General features: G+C 42.3%; 2 protein-coding genes across 7 annotated transcripts in view; both read left to right on the forward strand.

Moving 5' to 3' along the window:
• LOC110508347 (kelch-like protein 24) overlaps positions 1–4,590 on the forward strand; it is a 54,943-nt gene extending 50,353 nt beyond the window's left edge. The window contains exon 8 of the mRNA XM_021588796.2: positions 117–4,590. Coding sequence (XP_021444471.2) covers positions 117–320 — 204 coding nt within the window. The 3' untranslated portion in view covers positions 321–4,590. The remainder of the gene's footprint in view (positions 1–116) is intronic.
• An 8,679-nt stretch (positions 4,591–13,269) lies between these two features.
• The window catches only part of yeats2 (YEATS domain containing 2), a 68,815-nt gene continuing 61,666 nt past the window's right edge, over positions 13,270–20,418 (forward strand). For 3 of the 6 annotated variants that reach the window (XM_021588797.2, XM_021588798.2, XM_036965947.1), the window contains exons 1-6: positions 13,270–13,580; positions 14,413–14,518; positions 14,687–14,784; positions 19,396–19,488; positions 19,584–19,817; positions 20,098–20,231. In XM_021588797.2, the coding sequence (XP_021444472.2) occupies positions 14,419–14,518; positions 14,687–14,784; positions 19,396–19,488; positions 19,584–19,817; positions 20,098–20,231 (659 nt within the window). In that variant the 5' untranslated portion in view covers positions 13,270–13,580; positions 14,413–14,418. Of the gene's footprint in view, positions 13,606–14,412; positions 14,519–14,686; positions 14,785–19,395; positions 19,489–19,583; positions 19,818–20,097; positions 20,232–20,418 lie in introns of those variants that run through there. The other 3 variants (XM_021588799.2, XM_036965946.1, XM_036965948.1) reach the window with 3 other exon arrangements.

Genomic DNA, 20,418 nt, shown 5'->3' on the forward strand with positions numbered 1-20,418 from the left:
ATTTCCCTGACTCTCTCGCTCTCTCTTGCTCTCTCTGTCTCTTGCTCTCTCCTTTCCCTCCCTCTCGCTCACTCTCTCTCCTTTCCCTATCTCTCTCTCTCTCTGTCTCTCTCCAGGAGAGCTGTGGAATGTCGGTGTGTAATGGGAAGATCTTCATCCTGGGTGGGCGGGGTGAGAACGGCGAGGCCTCTGACTCCATCCTGTGTTACGACCCGGCAACGGGCATCATCACCGGCGTGGCGGCCATGCCTCGCCCCATCTCTTACCACGGCTGTGTCACCATCCATCGTTACAACGAGAAGTTCCACCACCGGCCCTGACCCCACAAACACACACACAAACACACAGGCTTGTACATAAACATGCTTTAAAAGACATTCACTCACACAAAACGATTCTTCAGACACGCGCTCTCTAAAAAGGGTGCAAATAGACATGCACACACTCTCAACCCTTTTTTTTCCTCTCAAGAAGCAACTAATTTAGAAATTCAGGCCACAGCCCCAGTTTCAGTTTCACTTGTTTCCTTATTGTCCCATGAAGCAACACTCTGGTGCTGGTATTGTGGTATTCCTGCTATGCTACTCCAGATCCATCTATGCCTGCCAGTTGACTTTGTTAAGGTGGTTGTTCAATGTAAAACCAAACCATAGACTGGCTGGTATGCCTCCAGACACCACTATGTATGTGTTTAGATAGAGCCTTCATGGAGCCCGTGGCAGGATCAGATCAGAGCAGGCAGACATGCGCCAGGGTTGTGGAGGTCATGACATTTTGTCGGCCGGTGATTTTCAAGCAAATAACTGCCGGTGTCACGGTAATTAACCGTTAATTAACATAAACACATTTAGCATCTCCTGGCTTCCACTTACAGCCTACAAGCCACTGATGCAGATCTTTGGAATATATACACATTTTAAAAGTCTTAATAAATCCATTTAATATGGCCTACACCTTCACAATTAATCCATAATTTATTTTAGACAGGTCTAAAGAAACATGATATGAAGAGGGACCGCAAATGTGATTATGATTGTAATGCTTTATTATCTTCCCCAAACTTGGAACTCACAAGCCGCCTATGTATGTCAGTTATTCTCCACACCGGTTGTAAAGGGGATTCATGTGCTTAATTCTAAGAAGTTATTTGACCACTTGAGTTGTAATTCTAACCTTATCAAAACATATAGGCCTATGGGCTAGGCTACATTAGGTGTGCGACTATGATTTGAAAAATTCACCAAAAAACGGCATGCACTGTTTCTTGTCTTACTGGACACACTGGGCATCATTCACAAGTGATAATACACCATTCACAAGTGATAATATTGTTCTCAGACTATTCTTAATTTGTTATCAGACTATTCTTAATTTTTGTCTTTACTGTACATATACTAAATAATATATGTGTGAAATTAGTTTTGATTTTGAATGAACCATTATCATACACTTGTCTCAGAACAGGGGCAGGGGAAAAAAGATGTAATCTATGCACTTAAATAGCGAATGGAGGACTCTTTTCCCCTGGTTAATTTTCATGCCTGCCAGGTATGCTGTACTGATGTTGTAAAGATAAGCATTGTGCTTAATAATAGGAAGGTTGAGAAATAAATATAGTAGGCCTAGTCTATAGAAAACTGATGGGAGCCTCCTCTTTTTAGTAGAAGCCATCACTCTGTTTTCTCACACAATTGCATAGCCTATAGAAATGTTGCGCAACGTGAGCTCATGGTCTCTCATGAAGTGTTTGATTTGATTTTCCGATCACATTTGCATTGATGTCAGAGTGATTATAGGGACAATAGAGTGCTGAGTACCAGGCAGTTAGCAAGTTTGGTAGGCTACTAATGTCCACCAGCAGCATCAGAGCGCACGCAGTTTTGGAGAAGCCTAGTTACCGTGACTAAACAGTCACGTGGAATTTGACTGTGGTCATGACTTGTGAACGGCGGTACAGCGGTAATATGGTCACTGTAACAGCCCTAGACATGCCTAGCAGCAGTGTGTAGGCCACATGCATTCTTGTGCCAGTAGCAGCTCCTTGTCTCCTCTTCCTAAGAACCAGAGATAGTCTCTATCTGCACATCAAAGAGCACAATCTTTGATGGACAGATAGGGAGTCATGATAGTGGATGAAACAAAGTGTTGCTTTTAGAGATTATCTCCTTAACCTTCAGGTGTTCAGGTGGACAAGTACTGACAGATAGTGAATTGTGATAGTGAACAGGAAAGCTTTGATTCAGACTTGAGAGAAATTCATAGGAATCTGCCACTGATTGACAAGGGGTGGTACAGTAATTCTTAGAACCCAGTTTTAAAAGGCAATATGCATTCCAACCATCTTAAAATGGCTTCCTCTTTCTTCGTAACCACTTGATAATATCATGGAAATTGGAACAGTATCATGGAATGTATCAAGCACCTGGATGCCAGAGGGTAGGAATGTGGTTCCATGACTTCAATTTTATATGTCGTTAAGCAGTGATTGTTTGGTATAAAACAAAACAAGCTGGCCTATGCTTATCCAAAAACAGAGGCCATGTCCAAATAGAACTAAACGTCTTATTTTCATTGTCGTCTTTTGTCTCATTGCCACTAATTTCAAATGACATTCATTTTAGGAAGCTACCTCCTGCTGTGGTCTGAACTCTGATTCCGCTGACTCCTATTTCCTTTTCCTGTTAGAGGTTCCCTTACTTACTCTTTCCATATCATCTCTTTCCTCTTCTCATATCCTACCTCTTATCACTGACACTCATCATAATTCCCTTGAATCTTTGCTATACACACACACACACACACACACACACACACACACACACTGATTTTTTTGTTGTTGTTCAATTTATTAAATTATATTTGTATTTTTGACTGTTGGATATGTGTGCTGATGTTATACCTTGTGCTTGGTGGTGTGCTTGTTGCTACATAGAGTTTAGATAGTTGGTTTGGATGTTGGGTGTGTGGGTGATTTAGTCAATATCAGCAGGGCCGTTTTCTAGCATTTTGGGGGCCCAAAGCGAGATTTGGTTTGCAGAGTTCAAATGTTGCATTATTAAAGCTAATTTCATGCAGTTCTACACATTTTGCCATGGGTTGGGGGCCCAATAGCGGCCGCTTATGTCGCGTGTGCCTAGAAACAGCACTCGATATCAGATGCCTTAGTAGATGAAATCTCAAAGACTGTTATAAGTGAGTGGTATATTGGGTGATTTTTATTATATGTAAACCAGTTATAGCTTTATATCATAACAGTCTGTTTACTATTGTGCTGCTTACCCAGTGGCCTTGCCTCATATATGCAAATTCTATAGAACTCTGTGCCATACATAGACAATGGCACCTCTCACCTGTATACTCATACAATGTATAGCTCATGTACACAATGTAGCTCGGGGTAACCATGGAAACCTCCAGGTGTGTGGGCCGTTGGCTTTACCGAGCTGACACCTGTGTATTAACTCACAGGATATGATTGATTGGCAGGTGTGATGGTGGTAATTGTAAGTCTTGATTCTGGTCAGTAAAAGTCGCCTTTTACTTTTGGTGTCGTTAGAATAAGAGAATAAGAGATTCATTGCTGTGAATTGATGTATTGCTGTGATACGGTGACGTTGAGGCCTTCTCTTTGCCACATTTTTATTCAAATGTTCTGTCATCCTTCTTTGCATATGGTTTGTGTCTTTTTGCTGTTTTTTTTTGTATCCGAGAGCCCCAATTGTGCACTTTTACTATTATATCACAATGTAAATATGATTTTTTTTATTTCCTTTTATTACTGTATCAGTAAAAGCTATTTGCTTTCATGTGACGTATGTGAGTGGGGTGAATGGAGCCTGTCAGCGCCTCGTACTGGTCTGCCACAACTATAATATGTCAGATCAAGATCAACACAGGGAGAGAAAGAGGGGGGGGGGGGGGGGGGGGGTAGAGGAACATGCACTACGTTATTGGGTCAAGGGTAAGGAACTGTTTTGTTTCTCAATTACGTTTTTACTAAATAAATCAAAGTGAAAGAAAATGTGAGGCATGTTAGCTTAATCTGTATTCCAGTGTTTTGTGTCATAGTTGAGCAAGAGAGACTTGTTGTTTCTTGTTTTGGTGGCGAATGCTGGGATTGTGTGTGTTGTTGATGAGTGATGCTTGTTTTTGACAGTCTGCCACAGGTAAGTTGTCTGCTCTATATTGGATGACTCTCAAGGGGAGAAGTGATTGAAGGATGTAAATGCAGAGTTAGGCATTTGGCCCAGATCAAATCCCTAAGGTGATGTTTTGAACTTGCTTTCATGGGAACCCTGGATTTGAGCTATGGATTTATGAATTTGTGTACAAGATGAGGGCTAGTTCCACCTAGAGAATGCAATCCTTTGTGCCTGGAATAAGACAATATTGGATTAAAATCTGTCTTTCTGATATTAAGGAAACAACATTAAATGAAAGTATGTATGATGTGATATTCAAATCTCTCTTTCGCCTTGGTTCTTCTGTTTCTTCTGAAAATTAGCGTGGACTGTCTGAGCTATAGTATGTCGGACTGTAATTGCTGGCTTGTGTAAATGAAGCATCAATAAAGTTATTCTCTATACTGAACGTGGTGTGCAGTTCTTATATGACATATTGCAATACAATACAGTGGGGCAAAAAAGTATTTAGTCAGCCACCAATTGTGCAAGTTCTCCCACTTAAAAATATGAGAGAGGCCTGTAATTTTCATCATAGGTACACTTCAACTATGACAGACAAAATGAGAAAAAAAATCCAGAAAATCACATTGTAGGATTTTTAATGAATTTATTTGCAAATTATGGTGGAAAATAAGTATTTGGTCACCTACAAACAAGCAAGATTTCTGGCTCTCACAGACCTGTAACTTCTTCTTTAAGAGGCTCCTCTGTCCTCCACTCGTTACCTGTATTAATGGCACCTGTTTTAACTTGTAATCAGTTTAAAAGACACCTGTCCACAACCTCAAACAGTCACACTCCAAACTCCACTATAGCCAAGACCAAAGAGCTGTCAAAGGACACCAGAAACAAAATTGTAGACCTGCACCAGGCTGGGAAGACTGAATCTGCAATAGGTAAGCAGCTTGGTTTGAAGAAATCAACTGTGGGAGCAATTATTAGGAAATGGAAGACATACAAGACCACTGATGATCTCCCTCGATCTGGGGCTCCACGCAAGATCTCGCCCCGTGGGGTCAAAATGATAACAAGAATGGTGAGCAAAAATCCCAGAATCACACGGGGGGACCTAGTGAATGCCCTGCAGAGAGCTTGGACCAAAGTAACAAAGCCTACCATCAGTAACACACTACGCCGCAAGGGACTCAAATCCTGCAGTGCCAGACGTGTCCCCCTGCTTAAGCCAGTACATGTCCAGGCCCGTCTGAAGTTTGCTAGAGAGCATTTGGATGATCCAGAAGAAGATTGGGAGAATGTCATATGGTCAGATGAAACCAAAATATAACTTTTTGGTCCAGATCTCAACCCCATAGAAAATCTTTGGAGGGAGTTGAAAGTCTGTGTTGCCCAGCAACAGCCCCAAAACATCACTGCTCTAGAGGAGATCTGCATGGAGGAATGGGCCAAAATACCAGCAACAGTATGTGAAAACCTATATAACAAAGTATTGAGAAACTTTTGTTATTGACCAAATACTTATTTTCCACCATAATTTGCAAATAAATTCATAAAAAATCCTACAATGTGATTTTCTGGATTTTTTTCTCATTTAGTCTGTCATAGTTGAAGTGTACCTATGATGAAAATTACAGGCCTCTCTCATATTTTTAAGTGGGAGAACTTGCACAATTGGTGGCTGACTAGATACTTTTTTGCCCCACTGTATAACATACCATAGTTTAAAAAACATCAGTGGCAGCAATACTATGGTATAGTGCAAATGTAGTAGATAAAACAAGCCATACATGTTGGAAGTGTGAAACTATGCTGTCTTATAAGCACAGTGATCAGAATAATGTAAAGATATTTACATGCCTGACTACCACCCCCACTTACCTACAGACTGGAGCAGAGGAATTACACTAGTATTAAACACTATACAGGCTATTACAGTGGTGTTTACCTGTCAATCATCTAAGGGAAGTTGCCTAGGGTAGAAGTTACAGTGCCTTGCGAAAGTATTCGGCCCCCTTGAACTTTGCGACCTTTTGCCACATTTCAGGCTTCAAACATAAATATATAAAACTGTATTTGTTTGTGAAGAATCAACAACAAGTGGGACACAATCATGAAGTGGAACGACATTTATTGGATATTTCAAACTTTTTTAACAAATCAAAAACTGAAAAATTGGGCGTGCAAAATTATTCAGCCCCCTTAAGTTAATACTTTGTAGCGCCACCTTTTGCTGCGATTACAGCTGTAAGTCGCTTGGGGTATGTCTCTATCAGTTTTGCACATCGAGAGACTGACATTTTTTCCCATTCCTCCTTGCAAAACAGCTCGAGCTCAGTGAGGTTGGATGGAGAGCATTTGTGAACAGCAGTTTTCAGTTCTTTCCACAGATTCTCGATTGGATTCAGGTCTGGACTTTGACTTGGCCATTCTAACACCTGGCTATGTTTATTTTTGAACCATTCCATTGTAGATTTTGCTTTATGTTTTGGATCATTGTCTTGTTGGAAGACAAATCTCCGTCCCAGTCTCAGGTCTTTTGCAGACTCCATCAGGTTTTCTTCCAGAATGGTCCTGTATTTGGCTCCATCCATCTTCCCATCAATATTAACCATCTTCCCTGTCCCTGCTGAAGAAAATCAGGCCCAAACCATGATGCTGCCACACTTTTTATGGATATCTTTAAGAAATGGCTTTCTTCTTGCCACTCTTCCATAAAGTCCAGATTTGTGCAATATACGACTGATTGTTGTCCTATGGACAGAGTCTCCCACCTCAGCTGTAGATCTCTGCAGTTCATCCAGAGTGATCATGGGCCTCTTGGCTGCATCTCTGATCAGTCTTCTCCTTGTATGAGCTGAAAGTTTAGAGGGACGGCCAGGTCTTGGTAGATTTGCAGTGGTCTGATACTCCTTCCATTTCAATATTATCGCTTGCACAGTGCTCCTTGGGATGTTTAAAGCTTGGGAAATCTTTTTGTATCCAAATCCGGCTTTAAACTTCTTCACAACAGTATCTCGGACCTGCCTGGTGTGTTCCTTGTTCTTCATGATGCTCTCTGCGGTTTTAACGGACCTCTGAGACTATCACAGTGCAGGTGCATTTATACAGAGACTTGATTACACACAGGTGGATTGTATTTATCATCATTAGTCATTTAGGTCAACATTGGATCATTCAGAGATCCTCACTGAACTTCTGGAGAGAGTTTGCTGCACTGAAAGTAAAGGGGCTGAATAATGCACGCCCAATTTTTCAGTTTTTGATTTGTTAAAAAAGTTTGAAATATCCAATAAATGTCGTTCCACTTCATGATTGTGTCCCACTTGTTGTTGATTCTTCACAAAAAAATACAGTTTTATATCTTTATATTTGAAGCCTGAAATGTGGCAAAAGGTCGCAAAGTTCAAGGGGACCAAATACTTTCGCAAGGCACTGTACATGGAAATGCCTTATCACATTTCAATCACATTATGACATCAAAATACAGTGCATTTGGAAAGCATTCAGACTGCTTGACTCTTTACACATTGTGTTACGTCACTGCTATAATGTTTCAGGTAAGTCCCAGATGCAGGAACGTCAAACTAACAACAGTTTATTAATCTGACAGGTCAAGGGTAGGCAGGGGTCAGTAATCCAGACAGGTGGGTTAAAGGAAGAGGACGGCAGGCAGGCTCAGGGTAGGCAGAGCTCAGTAATCCAGATAGGAGGGTTAAAGGTAGAGGACGGCAGGCAGGCTCAGGGTAGGCAGAGTTCAGTAATACAGATAGGAGGGTTAAAGGTAGAGGACGGCAGGCAGGCTCAGGGTAGGCAGAGCTCAGTAATCCAGATAGGTGGGTTAAAGGTAGAGGACGGCAGGCAGGCTCAGGGCAGGCAGAGTTCAGTAATCCAGACAGGTGGGTTAAAGGTAGAGGACGGCAGGCAGGCTCAGGGTAGGCAGAGCTCAGTAATCCAGATAGGTGGGTTAAAGGTAGAGGACGGCAGGCAGGCTCAGGGCAGGCAGAGTTCAGTAATCCAGACAGGTGGGTTAAAGGTAGAGGACGGCAGGCAGGCTCAGGGTAGGCAGAGTTCAGTAATCCAGATAGGACGGTTAAAGGTAGAGGACGGCAGGCAGGCTCAGGGTAGGCAGAAAAACCGGGAAAACAGGAACAATCGAGAGACAGGAACAGAGGGAAAAACACTGGTAGGCTTGACGAAACAAAACAAACTGGCAACAGATAAACAGAGAACACAGGTATAAATGCTCAGTGGATAATGGGGAAGATGGGCTACACCTGGAGGGGGGTGGAGACAATCACAAAGACAGGTGAAACAGATCAGGGTGTGACAACGGCCTTATTCTAAAATTGAATAAATAATTGTTTTTACTCATCAATCTACACACATTACCCCATAATGACAGAGCAAAAACAGGTTTTTAGAAATCTTTGCAAATTAATTACAAATAAAAACAGAAATGTTATTTACATAAGTATTCAGACCCTTTCCTATGATACTCGAAATTGAGCTCAGGTGCATCCTGTTTCCATTGATCGTCTTGGTGTTTCTACAACTTGACTGGAGACCACCTGTGGTACAGTGAATTGATTGAAAAATAAAAAGAGAGCTGCACACTCTAGGAGCTCAGATGCAATAATTGAATAACCTAATAACCAATGTTTTGACAGACAAGCTGTCTTCATCAGAGTATAGACAGCTTGTATGTCGAAACGTTGGTTAGAGATTGTTAAATGATTGCGTCTGAGCTCCTAGAGTGTGCGTCTCTCCTTCTCTTTTTCAAGTATTCTACTCCGCTAGCCAGCACCTCACCGTAACAGCTGTGTGTTTCTTTCGCCTCCAAATTCAATTGATTGGACATGATTTGGAAAGGCACACACCTGTCTCTATAAGTTGACAGAGCATGTCCGAGCAAAACCCAATCCATGAGGTCAAAATAATTGTCTGTAGAGCTCCGAGACAGGATTCTGTTGATGCACAGATCTGGGGAGAACCTAATGGTCACCCTGACAGAGCTCCAGAGTTCCTCTGTGAAGATAGGTGAACCTTCCAGAAGGACAACCATCTATGCAGCACTCCACCAAGCAGGCCTTTATGCTAGAGTGGCCAGACGGAAGCCAATCGTCAGTAAAAGGTACATTGCAGCCCACTTTGAGTTTGCCAAAAGGCACCTAAAGGATTCTCAGACCATGAGAAATAAGAATCTCTGGTCTGATGAAACTCTTTGGCCTGAATGCCACGCATCACGTCTGGAGGAAACCTGGCACCATCCCTACGGTGAAGCATGGGAGAGGCAGCATCATGCTGTGCGGATGTTTTTCAGCGTCAGGGACTGGGAGACTAGTCAGGATCGAGGGAAAGATTAAATTAACAAAGTACAGAGAGATTCATGATGAAAACCCGCTCCAAAATGCTCAGGACCTCAGACTGGGGCAAAGGTTCACCTTCCAACCGGACAACGACCCTAAGCACACAGCCGAGACAATGCAGTAGTGGCTTTGTGAGAAGTCTCTGAATGTCCTTGAGTGGCCCAGCCAGAGCCCGGACTTGAACCTGATCGAACATCTCTGGAGAGACCTGAAAATAGCTATGCAGCGACGCTCCCCATCCAACCTGACAGAGCTTGAGAGGGTCTGAAGAGAAGAATGGAGAAACTCCCCAAATACAGGTGTGCCAAGCTTGACGCGTCATAACCAAGAAGACTCAAGGCTGTAATCACTGACAAAGGTGCTTCAACAAAGTACTGAGTAAAGGGTCTGAATATTTATGTAAATGTGATATTTCAGTGTTTTATTTTTTATAATAAAAAAAAAACTGTTTTTGCTTTTTCTTTATGGGGCATTGCTTGTAGATTGATGAGAGAAAAAACGATTTAATCCATTTTAGAATAAGGATGTAACGTAACAAACTATGGAAAAGCCGAAGGGGTCTGAATACTTTCCAAATGCACTGTACATCTGAAAACAACTAAACAACAACAAGGATGCTAAATATACCAATATTCTGGAGAATAATTCCACTACTTTGGAAAACGTTTATTGTGGCTTCATACGTCATTCATGGGTTTCTGGTTTGTTCTTGGCAATTTCACATAGGCTACACATGTGAATGCATATGTTGCTAAACCAAGATGATGTTTCACTTAACAGATGTTTACTCTCATGGGGAACCATCTGTTGTGCTGGCAGTCTGGAGGTTGGCTACAACAGGGGGCGTGATGATGGAGTCTATGAAGTTGTCTGATCTAAGGTCAGTTTTGAGTCCCATCCACCCCAGAGCCATCTGGCTCTGATCCACCCTAACCCTCACTTCAATAACCCCCTAGGATAGGTTAAGGGTAATCTGATCCTAGATATGTTCCTACGGTGTTTATATGTTTGCAGCAGAGCGAGGTGATGGTTTCTCTTATATTTGAAGGGGGAATGGAAGGTTAGAACAGTGGTATAGTATAATTCCAGACTGTGTTGAGGACCTAAGAGATTGGTCTCAGTTATCTTGTTGACAAGACAAACTATCCACGGTGCATCAACAACAAATATACATCAGATCTACAAAGATTGTATCTATATCGATCCCATATTAGTACGCACATTCTATTCTGTTTAAATTTTGTGGGGTGTGGGTGGGAAGTAGTGCTTTACTTGGTCTGAAGTAGGTGCCGGTAGTCATTTGTATGTGATGTAACAGTTTATATTTAGGTACAGGTACTCTGCAATACTTTTAAACCAATATTTTATAAGAGGTATTAAATCATATAGCTTCACTGAACATACACATAGATCTAGCATACTCTGTGGACACAACCTTGAGAAGTGGTGCCAGGACAGAAGGTAATCTATTTAGCAAAATGTCATTCTGTTCAAATCAAAATCCTGCGCCGAATACAATAGGTGAAGACTGAAACGCGGAATGCTTGGTTGCGAGCCCTTCCCAACAATGCAGAGTAAAAAAAGAATAATCAAAAGAAAAATAGTAGCACAAGAGGAATAGAATACAAATGTATGGAGCTATATACAGGGAGCAGTACCAGGTCAATGTGCTGGGGTATGAGCTATTAGTGTTAAATACATACAGTACATGAAGGAAGTGACTAGGCATCAGGATAGATAATAATTAGAGTAAAATAAAGAACAGAGTAGCAACACCATATGATGAGCGTAACATCGTTTGTGTGTATGTGTGTTTGTGTTGAGTTGGTATGTGTGTGTGTGTGTGTGTGTGTGTGTGTGTGTGTGTGTGTGTGTGTGTGTGTGTGTGTGTGTGTGTGTGTGTTTGTGTTGTATGAAGTGTCAGTGTAATGTGAGTGTGCGTGTGTGTGTGCATATAGCCAGTGCAAGATAGGGTCAGTGTAGATAGTCCGGGTAGCCATTCATTTACTATTTAGCAGTCTTATGGCTTGGGGCTAGAAGTTGTCTCAGAGCCTGTTGGCCGGAGAGTTGAGGCTTTGGTACTGTATTCCAGACAATAGCAGAGTGGACAGTCTATGGCTTGGGAGGCTGGAGTATTTGGAAATTTCTTGCGCCTTCCTCTGACACCGCCTGGTATAGAGGTCCTGGATGGCAGGGAACTCGGTCCCAGTGATGTACTGGGCTGTCTGCACCACCGTCTATAGTGCTTTGTGGTCGAGGGTGGTGCATTTGCCATACTAAGCAGTGATGCAGCCTGTCAATATGCTCTCAATGGTGCGTGCCATCTTCATGACTATGCGGGTTTGTAAAGATCATGTTATGTCCTTAGTGATGTGGACGCCAAGGAACTTGAAGCTCTCGAACCACTCAACTCCAGCCCAGCGATGTGGATAGGGGCGTGCTCTCCCCTCTTTCTCCTGTAGTCCACGATTAGCTCCTTGGCCTTACTGACGGAGGGGAGAGGTTGTTGCCATGGCACTCAGCAAAGTCTCTGACCTCCTCCCTGTAGGCTCTTATCCCCGTTGGTGATCAGGCCTACCACCTTCGCATCATCAGTGTTGTTGCCTACACTCACCCTCACCACCGTTCTGTCAGGAAGTCTACGATTCAGTTCCAGAGGGAGGTGTTCAGTCCCAGGTTCCCCAGGTTCCCCAGGTTGGTGATGAGCTTGGAGGGGACTATGGTGTTGAACTGTAGTCTTTGAACAGCATTCTCACATAGTTATTTCCTCTCTTGTCCAGGTGGGAAAGGGCAGTGTGGAGTGCAATAGAGATTGCGTCATCTGTGGATCGGTTGGGGAGGTGTGAAGTGCAATAGAGATTGCGTCATCTGTGGATCGGTTGGGGCAGTGTGCGAATTGGAGTGGGTCCAGGGTATCTAAGATGATGGTGTTGATGTGTGTCATGACCAGCCTTTCGAAGCACTTCCTAATTACAGATCACAGATAGTCATTTAGGCAGGTTACCTCGGAGTTATTGGGAACAAGGACAATAGTGGCAGTTTGAAACATGCCGGGATTACAGATTATTATTATTTAAGATAAGCATACCACTATTGCCCAGGATTCAATTCCTTTTATTTGTATTCTAATGTTGAGGTATTACATCAAAACCTCAGACATTTTTCTCAGATTATGTAGCAATAAACCCACACGGATTTCATACTGGAGAATAAAAACTGTGTCTCAAAGGTTTATGAAGATCAATGTATCTATGACACCTTTACAATTAATTTGACTGTGTGATCTAATAAATTCAGTCTGTGATGCAGACATTTGGCACCAGTTTGCGATTCTTCTCACATCTCATCTCACCCACATGCACTGTTATGAACCTATGGATTTATATGTGGTGGTGCCATTTCAGGGCATATTTATACAATATTGTTAGGGTTACTGTACCAAACAGATGTGGCACAAGCCAGATTGTTTTCTATTTTATAAACAAATAAGTCAAGTAGGATATGGTCTTGGCATTAGAAACCCTTGGCCACTGTATAGTGTGTTTACAAACTATTTGAAGTGGGTAAAGCTGACTGCGTCTTTTGAGGGAAAGCAAAGGGCCAAAAAGAAAAGTAAAGATGTTTCAATAACTTCTTGATTGTGTGTGATGTGTTTTGTGACATTAGTTACATTATTTCCCTATTTCTTCAGTTTGAAGTTAAATTATTATAAGGATACTGTACAGTGTAAGGCAGGTCACTGTATTCAGTGCAGTCTGGATTATGATTCTGTTTTGTAGTGCCCCCCTCTGGTTCATCGCAGGAATCGCAAGGCCCATCTGTTTGCAGGCGAATGCCATGGGGCTAGCTCGAGACTCTACAAACCAAGCAAAACATTAACAAACATAGATAGCTAGCTTTGAATGAAAACTCACTTTATATAGCAACGTCCGCAGAAAAGTAATTATTAAACTACAGAAGCGGGCGTATCGGCTTGCTTGCAAACAGAATCACAACACACGTTCAGCTAGCTAGTTAGCCTGCTAGCAACTTTCTCCAGCACGCCTCCCAGTTCCTGCACCACGAGCGTGAGGTAGGGTAAACTGTCGAACATTGGGGTATGTTGTGAGAGTGGGTAAATTATTCCAATATAATGTTATCGTAATGGGTAAATGTACCATAGATGACTGCATTGTCAAGTTTGGTAGCAAAGTGTTTTCACAAATCACTGGTGTACCACGAAACAATGCTAGCTAGCTGCTCGCTAATAACGTCGTTACTGTAGTTCAAAGGCCTTTCTAGACATCAGGGTCGAGTAGCAGAGTGATCCGACTTGCTCCATGTTATGCTAGCTAGCATTTAGCACCTACATAGCTATGCTTAATGCTACATGTTTGCATAGATCTCCAGTTAGATGGTTGGCTAGCTAGTTAGCTAGCTAACTAGCTAGATATATGCTACATTAGAACATCTAGCTAGCCACTGTACATATAATTTAGAAAAGGTAAACATCTATAACCATTCAATAGAATGCCATGTTTTGTTGGGTTTGTTGTTGGAAACGGGCAATGTTTTTTATTATCCGTTAGCACTTATTCCCCTTTTGACATATTATGCTAGCTAACATGCTAGGCTAGCAGGTGCAGTGATTTCATACATTATTGTTTGTGAACTGCACAAATACCATGTAGGGAATGTAATAAACTTATAACAAGCTAGGTTGTTATTTGATTACCTGGAATAATATTGAGAACTCAGCAATTGTTGCTGCTACAAGATAAAAAAAAGCTTACTGCCAGCATCTTCTCCATTTTAGTTAGTGATAAATATATCTAGCATATATCATAGAGCAAGCAACAGGGACATGGTTACCAGAGCACAGCGGTTGAATTTACACATTGCTGTTGTCTATCTCTATCTCTCAGTCAATCATGTCAGGCATCAAGAGGAAGATTGAAGACAAGGACCCAGACTATGAAGACATCTCACAGGTTCAGGAGAACAAGCGACACAAAGTAGTGGAACAAAATGGTAAGACTGGAAGTTCTACCACACATGCTATTGTACTATTAAAGCCTTCCTGTACTTGTGAACTTAGGCTGTATGGACAATTACTGGTTCACAGTATCTTTAGGATGATGCTAACATGTGACCTAGCTCACTCTGTCTGCGTTTTCATACTTTTTTAAAACTTGCCAGCGAGGGAAGCTACGGTGCAGAAGATTGAGGCCATTATCAAAGACCAGTTCTCTTTGGAGATGAAGAACAAAGAACATGAGATCGAAGTGATCGGACAGGTAACTGTTAACTTCATCTACTGAATGAGTATCATGTCACCATACATGAATCATATCAGAACCATGAGGGTACAAAAGTATGAACACCTTAAATGCATGCAAAGACAAACACTCTGTTTTCATGTTTATTACCTTTAATTGTGTGCAATTACAATGTACAATATAGAGCTGGGATGATAAACCAAAAATGACTGACACCGAAATCACCTTCACTTACCAAAGCATTTTGCTCAGTAATTTACGGGGATTTTGCTGTCCAACGTTCCTGTAGATTGTTCCACAACCATCATTTGGTCAACATTAATAGCCTGCTATGAAATGATCTGCCTGTCCCTGTTTTGGCTGCTGTGTGAGCAAGCCACTCTCTCTTCCTCTCCCCACTGTGCGCACAGAGGAGGAGGGAGAGATTCATTGGGAAAAATACATTTTTCAAGACAACTACTGTTCTAGTTAGAGTAGAGGCACAGCTTTCTGTGAGTATATCATGTACAGTTGAAGTCGGAAGTTTACATACACCTAAGCCAAATACATTTAAACTCAGTATTTCACAATTCCGGACATTTAATCCTAGTAAAAATTCCCTGTCTTAGGTCACTTAGGATCACCACTTTATTTTAAGAATGTGAAATGTCAGAATAATAGGAGAGAGAATGATTTATTTCAGCTGTTATTTATTTAATCACATTTCCAGTGGGTCAGAAGTTTACATACACTCAATTAGTATTTGGTAGCATTTCCTTTAAATGGTTTAACTTGGGTCAAATGTTTTGGGTAGCCTTCCACAAGCTTCCCACAATAAGTTGGGTGAATTTTGGCACATTCCTCCTGACAGGGCTGATGTCACTGAGTCAGGTTTGTAGGCCTCCTTGCTCGCACACGCTCTTTCAGTTCTGCCCACACATTTTCTATAGGATTGAGGTCAGGGCTTTGTGATGGCCACTCCAATGCCTTGACTTTGTTGTCCTTAAGCAATTTTGGAAGTATGCTTTGGGTCATTGTCCATTTGGAAGACCCATTTGCGACCAAGCTTTAACTTCCATAACATAATTTTCCTACTTCATGATGCCATCTATTTTGTGACGTGCACCAGTCCCTCCTGCAGCAAAGCACCCCCACAACATGATGCTGCCACCCCCGTGCTTCACGGTTGGGATGGTGTTCTTAGGCTTGCAAGCCTCCCCCTTTTTCCTCCAAACATAATGATGGACATTATGGCCAAACAGTTCTATTTTTGTTTCATCAGACCAGAGGACATTTCTCCAAAAAGTACTATCTTTGTCCCCATGTGCAGTTGCAAACTGTAGTCTGGCTTTTTTATGCCGGTTTTGGAGCAGTGGCTTCTTCCTTGCTGAGCAGCCATTCAGGTTATGTCGATATAGAGTTGTTTTACTGTGGATATAGATACTTTTGTACCTGTTTCCTCCAGCATCTTCACAAGGTCCTTTTGCTGTTGTTTTGGGATTGATTTGCACGTTTCGCACCAAAGTACGTACATCTCTAGGAGACAGAACACGTCTCCTTCATGAGCGGAATGACAGCTGTGTGGTCCCATGGTGTTTATACTTGCGTACTATTGTTTGTACAAATGAACCTCAGGCGTTTGGAAATTGCTCCCAAGGATGAACCAGACTTGTGGAAGTCTACCATTTGTTTTCTGAGGTCTTGGCTGATTTCTTTTGATTTTCCCATGATGTCAAGCAAAGAGGCACTGAGGTTGAAGGTAGGCCTTGAAATACATCCACAGGTACACTTCCAATTGACTCAAATGATGTCAATTAGCCTATCAGAAGCTTCTAAAGCCATGATATCATTTTCTGGAATTTTCCAAGCTGTTTAAAGGCACAGTCAACTTAGTGTATGTAAACTTCTGACCCACTGGTATTGCGATACAGTGAATTATAAGTGAAATAACCTGTCTGTAAACAATTGTTAGAAAAATGACTTTTGTCATGCACAAAGTAGATGTCCTTACCAACTTGCCAAAACTATAGTTTGTTAACAAAACATTTGTGGAGTGGTTGAAAAACAAGTTTTAATGATTCCAACCTAAGTGTATGTAAACTTCTGACTTCAACTGTATTTCTCACCTGTATTTCTCACCTGTTAATATTGAGTTCATGGTACTAGGTTTGGGCGATGTCAACCTTTGTCCTATCGTGATTATGTACCCTTAAAACATAGTGATATATAATAATAATTATGGTCATAATAATACATTGGACTTCTATAGTACTTTTCAAGGACCCAAAGTCACTTTACAATTTTAGAAATGAGAAAGAAAAAACGAAATAGGAGTCAAAACTAAACATGACTAAACAATACATGAATATAGAGAGGGGTGGGCTCAAAGAGGAGAAAGGGTGTGTTGTGTTAGTGTATGGGGAGGGTTGGGATTTGGATATGAACCCGGTATGGGGTTAGGATACCATCCCGGTTTAGGGTAAGATGTAGGGTAAGGGTTTGATTAGGGTGCTGCTCAGTATGGAGGAGAAAGAGTGTGTTGTGTTAGTGTATGGGGAGGGTTGGGATTTGGATATGAACCCGGTATGGGGTTAGGATACCATCCCGGTTTAGGGTAAGATGTAGGGTAAGGGTTTGGTTAGGGTGCTGCAGTATGGTGAAGAGAGGAATGTATTTTTTTTGGGGGAGGATTAAGGGTATACGGTGCATTTGAAAAGTATTCAGACCCCTTTACTATTTCCACATTTTGTTACCTTACAGCCTTATTCTAAAATGGATTAAATCAAACATTTTCCTTATTAGTCTACACACAATACCCCATAATGACATGAAAAAACAGTTTTTTACATATTTTTTTTGCAAATCTATATAGCACATTTATTGAAATAGGCTACAGCAAATAGGAATAGGCAAATTACCCACAATGTCACTTGTGTGCGGCCCTGCTGTTCAAATTTTTTTTATTTGTAAACAACAGGTAGCCTAACAGTGAAATGCTCACTCACGGGCCATTCTCAACAATGCAGAGAGAAAAATATAGAAAATAATACACAATGAGTAACGATAATTTTACTATATGGACGGGGCACCAGTACTGACTTGATGTGTAAGACCCATATGGGTAGGGGTAAAGTGACTAATCAAATCAAATGTATTTATATAGCCCTTCGTACATCAGCTGATATCTCAAAGTGCTGTACAGAAACACAGCCTAAAACCCCAAACAGCAAGCAATGCAGGTGTAGAAGCACGGTGGCTAGGAAAAACTCCCTAGAAAGGCCAAAACCTAGGAAGAAACCTAGAGAGGAACCAGGCTATGTGGGGTGGCCAGTCCTCTTCTGGCTGTGCCGGGTGGAGATTATAACAGAACATGGCCAAGATGTTCAAATGTTCATAAATGACCAGCATGGTCAAATAATAATAATAAGGCAGAACAGTTGAAACTGGAGCAGCAGCACGGCCAGGTGGACTGGGGACAGCAAGGAGTCATCATGTCAGGTAGTCCTGAGGCATGGTCCTAGGGCTCAGGTCCTCCGAGAGAGAGAAAGAAAGAGAGAAAGAGAATTAGAGAGGGCACACTTAAATTCACACAGGACACCGAATAGGACAGGAGAAGTACTCCAGATATAACAAACTGACCCTAGCCCCCCGACACACAAACTACTGCAGCATAAATACTGGAGGCTGAGACAGGAGGGGTCAGGAGACACTGTGGCCCCATCCGAGGACACCCCCGGACAGGGCCAAACAGGAAGGAGATAACCCCACCCACTTTGCCAAAGCACAGCCCCCACACCACTAGAGGGATATCTTCAACCACCAACTTACCGACTACAGGATAGATAATAAACAGTAGCAGCAGCGTATGTGAGGAGTCTAAATAGTTAGTGCATAAAGGGTCAATGCAGATAGTCCGGGTAGCTATTTGGTTAGCTATTTAGTAGTCTTATGGCTTTGGGGTACAAGCTTTTCAGGGTCCCGTTGGTTCCAGACTCGGTTCATCGGTACTGCTTGCAATGCTGTAAGTTAAAAATGTAGGCTAATCCATCGTCAGTCACATCACAGTGTCGTCACCATCGACGATGGCTGTCAATCATTGTCGATAGACAATGTTATTGTAATATCGGCCAACCCTACATGGTACCACTTTACTACCTGAGTAGGCTATGTAGCATGGTGTTGATACGCCCGCGGAGTGGAGCTGAGCAGAGCATGCCATTTGTTGGTAATAGGCCTACATCAATTAGCCTAGGCCTAGTGCTTGAAAGTTTTTGTCAGACATTGTATTTATTGATAGCCATGTAAGCTAATTGGTTCATCTATCTAGCAACAATATCATATTTTGAGTAATCAACCTATCTAAAGAGTTCCCACTTCCTCAGGTGGTGAATAATAGGTGTAGCCTAGGTCAATATGCACAAAGATGTCGGACAATTCATCTCCGCAGAGCCAGAAATAAGTTGGATCATTTTGGATCCTGTTTAGACAGGTTGCACATCCAAATATCAATCATGTTTTTCCTGGATATGTTAGATGCAATAGCTTACCTTTTGAGTCATAGGCTACCATCTCAGTTGTCTTACTTGGCACTGGAAAATTTTTATACTGCAGGAGAAAGTTTCAGTGTTGCTGTTCATTTGTCTGTTACAGCGTCTGAATGAGGCCAGGCGAATGATGGACAAGCTCAGAGCCTGTATCGTGGCCAATTACTATGCCAACGCTGGGGTGCCCAAGCTCCAAGAGGTAAGGTTGTTTTAAGTCAAATTTTTTATTTGTACCCACTTTGTATTCAACAACTATAAATCCTACAACTTCCTCTCCTTTCCTACGTTTACCAGCAGGCATCCAAGAGCGACCCGGCGGTGCTGAACCACCCGGCCATCAAGCGTTTCCTGGAGTCACCCTCCCGCTCCTCCTCCCCTCTCAACCAGGGCTCGGACGCCCACTCCCTGGGGCCCTCGGAGTCTGAGTCCCTGTCCCAACAGGGTGAGGGGCCGGATAGGGACGGGGAGGGGGCCTGGAGAGAGGACAGGGGCAGGCAGGAGCGCAGGCCGGGCCGCAACACAGGGAAGGTGAGTGGACTCTGGAGTCTGAAGTGGCTTCCTCTCCACGTCTCCTTTCCTTCATCTGTACTGATCTGAAAACCCTATAAGCAAATTGCATTCACCCATCCTGTCTTTTCAGACCTATGCATATGAGGCAAAGGAGCTGAAGAGAGGGAGCACTGTAGATTATTGAGACATACCCTTGGGAAGGCAGTCATATGATGACCCTCGTGGTTATTACTGCAGAGGTAAAAGGCTTCTGATACACCCTCTAACATGAATACTATGACTGTCTCCTTTGTTGTAGGACACGTTTGGCATCCCGTCGTCAGGTGTGCTGTCGTCAGACGGGGGGGAGCAGAGGGTGACCTACCACACTACAGGAGATGAGGCTTCCAGGCTCTACATAAAGAAGACCATCGTGGTGGGAAATGTCTCCAAGTACGTGAATGACGTTATCAATGTTTCACTTTTTTTACTCAGTAGAATCTGAGAGCTTTTCAGTGATCCCATTCTTTTTTTTGACACAGTGAACTTTCTAAATCATTTCACAATGTTTCTAGTCCTTTGTGACAGATACAGGAAGACATGAACAACAGCAGTGTGTTGCAATCCCTTGTTATACAGT

This window comes from Oncorhynchus mykiss, chromosome 28, assembly GCF_013265735.2.
Source record: "Oncorhynchus mykiss isolate Arlee chromosome 28, USDA_OmykA_1.1, whole genome shotgun sequence".
Classification (NCBI taxonomy): domain Eukaryota; kingdom Metazoa; phylum Chordata; class Actinopteri; order Salmoniformes; family Salmonidae; genus Oncorhynchus; species Oncorhynchus mykiss.